The 11,590-nt window shown below is 37.5% G+C and overlaps 1 protein-coding gene across 4 annotated transcripts in view; it reads left to right on the forward strand.

The window, feature by feature from the left end:
- Positions 1-2,466, forward strand: part of PIK3R1 (phosphoinositide-3-kinase regulatory subunit 1) — a 73,049-nt gene extending 70,583 nt beyond the window's left edge. For all 4 annotated transcript variants that reach the window (XM_075590486.1, XM_075590496.1, XM_075590516.1 and 1 more), the window contains one exon: positions 86-2,466. In XM_075590486.1, coding sequence (XP_075446601.1) covers positions 86-275 — 190 coding nt within the window. In that variant the 3' untranslated portion in view covers positions 276-2,466. The remainder of the gene's footprint in view (positions 1-85) is intronic.
- Positions 2,467-11,590: the final 9,124 nt, after the last annotated feature.

The raw sequence follows: 11,590 nt of genomic DNA on the forward strand, positions 1-11,590 counted from the left end.
CTTTTCTTGGTAAATTCGTGATACTTGTTTTAGGTCTTTTTGTGATGGAATCTAAATTGCCCATTTTTCCTCCCCTTTATTTTAGGGCGGACGGAGAGGTTAAACACTGCGTCATAAACAAAACTCCAACCGGATATGGATTTGCAGAGCCGTATAACTTGTACAACTCTTTGAAAGAACTGGTGCTACATTACCAACACACGTCACTTGTACAGCACAATGACTCTCTCAATGTCACACTAGCTTACCCTGTATACACACAGCAGAGGCGATGAAGACCTAATAAGCTATGGTGTTTATTTCTTCATTGACAACATTGAGGCCTCTTAAGGCAAGGAAAATATAAAGCTCCATCAGCCTAATTAACAAGATTGAGCTGCAGTATCAAAGCTATCTTCAGATGGGATAATAGCTTTCTTCGCCATGGAAGCAGGAGATGAGTGTGAAGCTGTGAATGTATGTTTCTAAGCTATTGTGCTTGCTTTCTAAGAACCAAAAGCACAGCAACAGAAAGATATGCTCTTCAAAGCCTACTGTATCTCCCAGCCTGCAGGGACCTAGAGGCCTTCACCATGGTGCTTGTTTACGTTCTATTGAAGTTTTACCAGCTTGAATGTTGGTCACTGCAGATCCAAGAAGCCACAGTGTCTTTATTAACACTGTTTTGGGAAAACATTCTATCATACCCTTGTTAAGGACTCATGATATTGTGCTATGTGGATCTGCTTACACAGCCTTGTGGATTGTTTCGTTTTCCAAAAAATATGTAGCAGAAAGGCACTTTTCATTTCTAAAGGAAACTTATAAGGAACTGTAAGGTTCTATTCAGTCAGAGAGTGCAAGAAGCAAAATGCCAGGAAGTGTTTTATTAAGACTAAACGTGAACATAAAAAAAGAAAGAAAATTCTGTTGTAAGAACCTATTTAATATGGAAGATGACAGTATGGAAAATGGCAAACAGTATATATAAATTTATATATATGTACATAGCATTGGATGACTAGCTATCGAAATGGAACTTATCCATGCCAAACTGTCTTTTTTTTTCGCTGACTGCTGAATCCTTAATGCTATGCAACATCAATTTTCTTTAAGCTGTTTTTTTGTTTTATATGTAACAATAAGATACCTTTCTGTTTATGTTCTTTGAAAATGTTTCTTATTTTGTTATCAATTTTTGTGTTTAAGAAATGTGCAGTATATTTGTGGGGGAGGGGGGAACAGAAGCTTGGGAATTAAACCAGAACTATTTTACCATAAAACCGTGTATATAATACTTGGCTTTGAGCACAAGATTAATAAAATAAAATTTAAAAAAACGTATTAAAAAAAAAAATAACAATTACAAATATTTGACTAAATCTTTTGTTGGGCAGTGCCTAATAAGCTTTAAAGCTGCTATATTAATAAAATCCTTCAAAATACAGTATATCAACATAAAAGTAGCAGTTTGATGATAAGTGTTGTATTATGATTTATTCTCTAAAAATGGTACTGAGTAACGTGCTTGGAGCATTTTAGTCCTCTGTCCATACTACTTCTGATCTGGAAGAAAGCATGTACTAGTTTTCTGCCATACAGTATGCTATATTAGGAATTCCCAGACACTCATAGTTTCAGTTTGTAGCATGCAGACTCTGCCATAAATGTTTTTACTGCAATTAATGCTTCAAATACTTTCAACTTGAAATGTGTGAATGGATCATGGAAATTCTTAAAAAGATAACATGCAATTTTGCATGCAGGACCATAAAATTGAACCTGTAGTGCTGAAAGATCTCCATTTTTATCTCAAAGTTGGTATTTTTTCTTTCTTTCACGAAGAACCCAAAACCGTAAACATTTTCAAAATCTTAAGTTCTGATCCACAGTCAGATTTCCAAAGAGTTGAATGGGATGAATTGCAGATGAATATGAAAATACTGTACGATACAAATATTTGGCTTTAATTTATGTACTGTACCTTGTATCATTTTAGCACTTTTTACACTGCTGATGCAGAGTTCAAACTTTTGGTAGTTGACCCTTCGATAATAGTATATTGATGATAATTTGCTCTGAAAAGCAGTGAGTATTTTCTGCTAACATTTTGTGTTCTGTAGTATTTACAACTACCTTCCTCATAGTGTATGCTGACCATGTAAATTCACACATGTGCGGTCTGTTTTGCCCACTGGAGTACCATTTATCACTCGCTGTATATTACGTTTTGCCGTCTAGATGGGAGTTTTTTTTTCCCCTCACCCTCCACCCCCAAATTGTGAACAGTCCTTTTGTACTTGTCAAATGTGTCCTGCAAACACCTGAAATTCTCAGGTGTATAGGAAGTTTAGTCCTACAATTATTCTAATTCAAGAAAATTAGCAGGGTTTCTGAACATTTTATATAACGCAAATGCATATTCCAAAGCCAAACCAATCTGTCTAAATTACTTCTTCAGGTATGATTGCATATCCATTTTTTTTTTTTTAATTTTTTTTTTTTGTACTCCATTGCTGCTTTGAGCAGCCTGCGACACCGGGCCTTACAACAGAGTTTGATTTGCTCCATTCTTGTGTTAAAACTGGCACCGATTCAAAGTTATCATCCTCAATTGTTTTCTGTTTTTTATTGCATCATATAAGCACAAGTCATGGTGATAAATATTTACTGGAAAGCATGTGGCCAAGTTATATTCTGCTTGAATAAATATCCTATAGCCTTGTTCCACACCAATGAATTACTTTGTACTTTGTTTATCATAGCATTGTTATTTGGATAACTTATGGTTTTCGGACCATTACATTCATTATTATTCATATGCAATTTTTCTCTTAAGACTCTGGGAAATGCAAATGTTATCTTTCCCAGTCTAAGCCATATTTTTTTTCTCAACTTGGTTGTAGCTTCTTGTATGCTCAAATATTACATTAATATTACGTTAATAGGTGAATGGAAGAGGTTTTTTAAAAGTTTATTATAAAATGCACATGCACTATTCATCAAGTTAAGGTACTTCATCATACCGTTTAATCAAGCACAACGAAAGACTCTACTTATAAAACGTGTCTTTTTGAGTTAAACTTGGAAAATGTTTGGTAAGAAAAGAAAAATACATTTGCTGACTTTTGTATCCCAGAACATATGTCATTAAACATGGTGCCTAGATACTTGGCTAATCTAGGACATCTTACCCTACGCCTGTGAAGTTTTAAGCTTCTTTTACCACAAATGGTAATTAACAGAGCTATAAAGAGACAATTCTACTGATTTTAAATCTGGTCAAATATCTGCTGCCTGTAATATAGGGCTTGTTATGCATGGTATTCAGTTTGGGAAAGTGACTCTTAACAGTGTTCAGGTTCACTTAAGAAATGGGCAGCTGTATGCTCATTGCCTGACATGGGCAAAACATGCCAAATTTTGTATACGTAGATAACAGTTCAATGCGTCATTAATTAAGACTTGCTAAGTCAATGAAATTATGTTCTTTGTCACCATAAGACTGCATTAGCTGCCCAATGTGCTGCTATTTTTTTATTCCTTTTTAAAACAAAATTCTGTTTAATGTTTTTACAACATTAAAAAATTACTTTGTTAAACAACATAAATACTTTGTTTCGTTGGGGGAGGAAAGGATGGTTAGTTGTAATTTTGCCTTTACAAGGCAATAAATAAATAAAGTTGTGCCTCTGAAATTTTTTGAGCTATAGCTTTGATAAAGCTCTGTCTCGTTTTTAAGTTGCTTTAAAACATTGTATTAGACCTTCAAACAGAATAAAGATTGTTTTGAAAACTGTTTGCTTTAAGAACGTTTATTACATTCCGCAATGAACAATCAAAAATGTTTTCTTTACTACTGATTGTTATGCCTTTTCTGTTATTTACAAGGTTGCATACATGCAAGACTAAAAAGAAATCTTAAAAACCATCATAGCAGACATGTTGGTGCCGGTGCCAACTGCCTTTTAACCCGCTAAGCTTCTCTATTGTATTGGTTTCACTAAAGGTGCATCTATGATGGGCAGTTGACTTTTTAGCTGTAGTACATAGACTGCACCAATAATGTTTTAAAGTTCCAATTACTATGTGCAATATGCCTTTTTACAGGGCTGTACAGGTTTGTCCACATATTACTGTGTAAACGCCAGTGTTAAATTTCAAAGGCGGTCGAACAAGGATTGCACCTTTAAAATCTGCAGGTTTTTTTTTTTTTTTTTTTTTTTTAAATAAGCTTTCCCTCTCTGGTGCCCACATGAAATTGTACCATTTTTAGCTAGAAAACACCATTCTCCAAGAAAATATAATGAACATGCACAAAGACAGACTGTTGCCAGTTTGGAGGGTAGCTCTGCCTGTCAACGGACCAGTGGCTCATCTTCCTTAGGCTTTATATAAAGAGCTTCAAAAACTTGGAGCTTGCTGTACTTTTTAATTGCGTGTGTACTCGGCAGCAAAAGGAATCTGAAGAGAAATCAAAAGTAACATAATGACAAGCTAAGCATCATTAATGCGAATAACTCCCTTTTGTCTTGGCATTCCATCTCCTGCCATGACTCGGGGCTTCTTGATTATTATTATATTAGCATAATTTTGTCAACTGACATTTTAAAGGATCTAGACAAATTTCCAGCTCCAATCCTCAAGGACCCCAACAGGCCAGGTTTTAAGGATATTGAGCACAAGTGGATATCCTTAAAACCTGTCATGTCTTTAAAGTTGGGAACCACTGGTCCGTATGCACATGGCAACCTCTCCATTCAGTCAATGTGTTTACTGTGGAGAATGTTAAGGAGGGAGAGGGCAGGGAGGGGGAGTTGCTCCTAAAGACTGCTTTTGGGTTCCATGCAAAGTGGACCAGTCAAACTACACGAGCTTGCCAAGTGAGTAATACTGCTAGAACTTTGTCTAAAGTGCATTTAGTATGGTCTGGACCATACTGTTACTTTAAATTTGAACTAGCTGTTTTGGTCCTAGATAAATGCACGTTTGTTGGTTATGATATCTTTAACAGGATTAACATTGTGGTTTTTCATTAAATTATAGTGTACAGAGCTTTCAAAACTATTATTTATTTTTTTCCCCCCTTCAGGTTTACATAGTGCACACTTGAAGAATAATTTCATGTATAACTGCTCTATGTTCAACTCTGTGTCCTGTTTCTCAGTTACCTTTACCCTAGCTTCTGTCTTTTTTGGTACTAGGAAAATAAGAGAGCAATCGCGACGCACCACCATCCCATCAAAATTGAAGAGGATGACCAAAATGTAAAAAAAATACTTGGCTTATTGAGACATGTAGTACAGAGGAAAACGACCTATATGTTTTGCGCTACGCGCTTGTTCACTTTTTTTGGTGCTATGTAATGTGTACTACTTTAACGGTCCTTCAGCCTGTTGCCTGAGCAACTACCCATCCACATCCCCTGGGGTCTTGTTTTGTATCAATCTTCTAGGAAGTGCTTCCTGTTGTTGTATCCAGTGGCAGATTTTCCATTAGGCCTGATAGACCCGGCCCTATGGCGGCAAAAATGGCGGCCCTCATTTACAGATGTCAAGCTGTCTGATGGGAAGGCACTTGCCTGTGGTGACTGCCACCCTCCTTCCGAATCACAGCATCAAATGGCGCTGCGGACATCACCAATGTGACATGGCGTGTTGCCATAGTAAGTACGCAGTGTGGTGTCATGTTGGTGCTGAAATGACGCTGCGGTTCGGAAGGAGGACGGAAGCAGCAAAGAGGTGGGCTGCCACAGGGTGGCGGATCTTCAAATCCGCCTCTGTTTATATCCCTATTGGTCAGTATAGGTTTGTATTCTCAGCACTGGCATTCTGTGGCTCTCGCCCCACCCTCCTGGGTATAGCATGGTTTTTATACCAGAGTCCTTATTTTTGTGCATTTTGGAACTTTTCACTTCATTCCGGTTTTTGTTCCTGTAAATATCAGAAATTCAAAGATAAACTCCCTTTCTTTCATGCAGTAATGGAATTATCTGCCGGTCAAAGTTTACTGAGGCCCACGAAGCCTAGTACCGAACAACCTAATATTGGTCCCCTAATAGGTATCACAATCTACAACAAAGCAAGACTGTTAGTTAAAAATAAATCCATGGGTAGTGATGGAAAGAGCAGCACATTCATGGTACGACAAAGGAGTGCCAGAGCCATGCGGCTGATAACTAGGAAACAACATGGAGTAAGTGGAATAATGTTTCAACTTATCGGAACAATGGGCCTCAGAAAAACAAGTCTTGTTTAAAGAAGTAACTGGAAAATAGCTAGTGATGGTGAGAACCAAAAACTGAGTATAGTATGACAATTTACATATTCACAATGCTGCAGAGAATAATCTAAATAAGCAAAGGTTACACTAGAAGATTTAGCTAATCATGAGTTGTCAACCTTCGAATCAAACATCTCTAGACCTATTCTAGCAGACTATTTTCAACAATATCTGAAGAAACAATTATATTGTGCCAGACATTTCTGAAACACAAATGTTAATGGCTAGAGCACGCAGATCCTAATAAAGCAAGACCATCATTAAATTGCATCAATATATACATTGGGGGAAAAAACAGCTCTAAATCCTACCATCTCAAAATGTCAGTCCACATATAGATGTAGAAATAATTGTCCTTGTGGCTGAGGAGAAAAATGCGTAAACCCGCAGCCATATAAACAGAAAGGTTTGCGGCCCGGAGGGGTTAACGTTGCTGGATCCATGCTTTGTGATGGGACCCTGCAGCATTAATCCTCCGCTGGAATGAGCTAAATACCGATACTCACCTTCCAGATGAGCTACGCAGTCATGTCCCTGTGTCTGTCTGGATCTGTCCCTGTGGCGCTGGTAAAATACAGGGCTGTAATGCCTTCCTCCTGGATTACAGATGTCCTTATATGGGGCTCTAGATCACGAGGGGGGGGCTTTTTGGCAATATTTAGTCATCTACATCATCAAGGGAGCTGGACAGGACACGTAACAGTCCAGCCCCCTTAATGATGTCCAAATATGGCCATCTAGCCTCCCCCCTCATGATGTAGAGCCCCATATAAGGGGGAAAGAATTACAGCCCTGTATTTTATCAGTGTCGGAGGGGACACGGCTGTGCAGCTCATCTGGAAGGCGAGTATCGGTATTTCTCTCTCTCTAGGTGGCCCAAAAGAATTAACGTGACAGGGTCCCATTCAGAAGCAAGGCAATCTAGCAGAGTTAAAACTCCTGGGCCGCTTACTGTCCTCGGGGCTGCAAGAGCTATAACCTCACCGGGGTAGTAAGTCCTTGCTACATCTGTAATTAACTTCAACCTGTCACCAGCCATCTTCATGAGAAGAGTATAAAATACAAATGGGAATTCCCATTTGAACTGATTTTAATGAAAGAAGGTCATCCATTTATCCTGCATGAAAACAAAATGGCAGACAATTTCTCAGAGAGCATTCTAATAATAATCATACAGACAGAGAAAAGCCAACAAGAAAAGGAGATGCCACGACTCAATGTACAGGAGTCCTGGAAAGATCCATGCAAAGAAAAGATTTCTGTTCCTTATCACATAGAGTCTCCAGTTACTGTGCTCGCAAACAAACCACAGCCCAGAAAACTATTTCCAGTGACATGCAACGGATTAATGAAATATACTCTTCATATACTTTTTTTTTTTGGTACCTTTACATTCGGGATATAAGTGATGGTTGTTACAGAAAAGACAGCATGGCAGCTGCACGATAAATGTTTAACCCGTCTGCTGATCATCAGAAGCCTATCCCTCTGTAAGGGTTACATTCTCTAATCGTGGTTTAAGGATAAAGACATTGCTTATGTTAAACTGTATTAGAGATGTTGAGTGTATTACGTGTGTGTTGAACACGTTGTCTAGGGAATTCTTGGGTTTTGGAAGGAGGTCGGCCACCTGCCGAGGAGATACACATGCCAAATCCAGAGCCTTGTTCTCCCCCTCGCAGTGCAGCACCAGCTCTGCGTGAAACCCTGGAGCTATGTGCAGCAGAGAACTTGCCTTGTTGACGCTGTTGTGATTGGTCCATTTGGATTTCCAATCACTTCTGGCCTGCCTCTGTGGGTGAGCGTGCAGCCATAACAACACCCTTGTCTGTGATTGACCCATCACATCTGCCTATCTCTCTCCAATGTTGGTTTGAGAGTTAAAGGGATGCTTCCGGCATGCTCTCCATGGTTTTGTATGAGAACCGAGACCTATACAAGGACTTGGCCCTGGCGAGAATTCCAGAGAATCTTTGGGGTCTTGATGACTAGAGACCTGGTGGATTTTACAGCGATACAGAGACAGATTTGGAGAGTGTCCTCACCCCAGCCCTTATTTGTTCTGGAGACCCTTGTGGATAAGCCAGCTTTGGTGGCATCCGTCTTCTAGAAAGGATAGGGTAGGGTGTGTCACCTTTTGCCTGAAATCCATTTTTATATGGAACACATATAAGCAAATGCTCTACTGTTCACACAGCTTTTAAGCACAGCATGGGTTCCATGTAAAAATGGATTTCAGGCAAAAGGTGACACATGGTGTGCTCATTTGCATGTCATTTCCCAGAATCACTTGCTGCAGTGGAAGCACTGTATGCAAGGTGATAATGGCTGAAATGCAGGGTTGCAGACCTGTCTAAGATGTGCATGTGCTCACAAGTAATCTTTATTGGATTATATATATATATATATATATATATATATATATATATATATATATATATATATATATACATACATACATACATACACAAACACACACACACTCATACACATACATACACAAACTATTTTTCTCAAAGGAGGTGTGTCTAGACTTTCTTTTAAATAAAGTTATTGTTGTTTGTGATACGTTGGTGTTATGTACTTATTGGTAATTTCTTTGATTTGAGTAGATTGGAAAATTGGGTAGGTGAATGGCAGGAGAGGTTTAATACAGTTAAATGTAAGGTTATGCATTTGGGAAACAAGAATAAACAGGCAACCTACAAATTAAATGAATCCTTGATGGAGAAAAATTAGGGGCGCTTGAAGACAGCAGGCTTAGCTATAGTGCCCAATGTCATGCAGTAGCTGCAAAGGCAAACAAGATCTTGTCTTGCATTAAACAGAAATGGATGCAAGGGAAGTTAACATAATTATGTCCCTCTATAAAGCATTTGTAATACCACTCCTTGGGTATGGAGTACAGTTTTTGACACCACTCCATAAATGATTTTTTACCAAACTAGAAAAAGATAAGAACCACCAAATTAATAAAGGGGATGGAAAATCTGACTTATAAGGAGAAGCTAGCTAATTTAGATTTGTTTACATTAGTAAAAAGGTGTCTAAGAGGGGATATTATAACTATGTACAAATATATTCAGGGTCAATATAAGGAGCTTTCAAAAGATCTATTCATCCCAAGGGCAGTTCAAATGACACAGGGCAATCCCTTAAGGTTGTAGGAAAGGAGATTTCAACAGCAACAAACGAAAGGGTTATTTTAGAGTAAGGGCATTTCAAATGTGGAATTCATTGCCCATTGTGACTGTGGTCACAGATACCATAAATATCTTTAAAAAAGGTTGGACATCTTTTTAGAAAGCAAAAGTATACAGCGATATACCAAATAAGTTAACATGGGAAGGATTTTGATCCAGGGAGAAATCTGATTGCTTTTATTTGGAGTCAGGGACAAATTTATTTTTGTTTGCCTTCCTATGGACCAAAATACTGTAAATACAAATATAGGATAAGTATCTGTCATCTGCATTTAGCATCAGTTGAACTTGATGGACATATGTCTTTTTTAAAGCTCATCTACTAAGTAACTATGTATCTATTTCAAAACTGCAATAAACATTACGAATTATCTTAGAGAATGTAACATCCCCAAACTAATAGAAGACAATTACAGCCAGAAATGTAACAAAACCAATCAAGAGCCTTACAATATCTAAAACTCCAGATCCAAATCAACTTTCCAACATGTATTATAAAAAACAATTGCAAAACTTCTCTCACAATATATGATCCAATTATAAAAAGCCTTCTAGTTTTTTTATAAAGCTAGAGAAGACCCTCTGAGATGTGAGAGTTACAGACCAATCTCTCTTCTAATTCGACTGAAAAATGTATAGACAAATTCTCTGAAGTAGGTTAAGCCAGATCCTTCCCAGACTAATACACATGGATCAAGATGGATTTATAAATTAGAGAGTTCTCACATAATGCTAGAAAGATTATTAATATAATTCACTATGTAAAACATACAGGACACCTACAAGCTCATATTGAACCCCCAAAATAACCACAACATATAAGCATATAAGTGTCACAGAGGAGTGCTACTGAGCATGGCAACATATATTTAAAACCAGAGACAGAACATGAAACACAGACAGAGCTCAGTGCACATCCAATGACACCTATACATGGTACAGTGCCTAAATATATATATATATATCTATATCTATATAGATATATATATATATATCTTTTTAATAAAATGGTCTTTTAGTTTAACTCTGTGGCCAAAGTGTTGTAAGCCCTTGAGCCCCTACACGGCAGACCACATATCAAGAGTACCTAACACTAATATAAATTCTTAATAACCTGTACATTACCAGGAAGAATGATTTGAGATGATGTCTGCCGTGTAGGGGCTTAAGGACTTACAACACTTTGGCCAAAGAGTTAAACTAATTCAAAAGATATCTATCTATATATATATATATATATATATATATATATATATATATATATATCTTTTTGATATATATATATATATATATATATATATATATATATATATATATATAGAGGCACTGTACCGTGTATAGGTGTCATTGGATGTGCACTGAGTGCTGTCTGTGTTTCATGTTCTGTCTCTGGTTTTAAATATAATTCACTATGCTAACACAACAGATGCTAAAATGCTATATCTATGTTTGGATGCAGAAAAGGACTTTGACAAAATTAAATGGAAATTCATGTCCCATAAGTTTGAGTTTTTTTGTTTTTAAATGTCCCTTCCTAACATGAGTTAAAGCCTTACCCTCCAGTATATATGTCTCCATCTGCTTCATTAACAATACCACAAGGATCTTTTAAGGACATGCCAATACATCATGTTTCCCCCCGGTTCCCTGGGTAAGAGCTTATAACAAAATAAGGGAGTTGAATGTGGGCTGCTTCAATACATTGTTACGAAGCACTTGAAATGGAGAGTGCATGGTAAATGCTATTCCCTAAACAATGTATACAATTGTCACATAAGAGGTGAGGAAAGGTCATGAAACCAGAGTAACAAAGCAGTGAATACACTGGCCAGTAAGCTCTTCACTGTGATTGTTTCAATATCACACTGAGTCCATGCTTCAGTTCAGGGGTGAGCAACCTATGTTTCAATGTAGCCACAGGTGTGGTGAATGAGAAGTGAAAATAGCCACACCATGTAAAAATTGAGGTATTATGTTGCGCATTCGAAAATGTAAAACACACACTGTTTGTACAAGTTTATTCAAAACATGAACACTTTGACTACTCAGTTACAATTGCGTCTGATGCAAACGCTGAAAATGGTTCAAAGTGAAAATGTAAGACCATCATCATCATCTCATTTCCT

This window comes from Ascaphus truei, chromosome 1 (assembly GCF_040206685.1).
Source record: "Ascaphus truei isolate aAscTru1 chromosome 1, aAscTru1.hap1, whole genome shotgun sequence".
Classification (NCBI taxonomy): domain Eukaryota; kingdom Metazoa; phylum Chordata; class Amphibia; order Anura; family Ascaphidae; genus Ascaphus; species Ascaphus truei.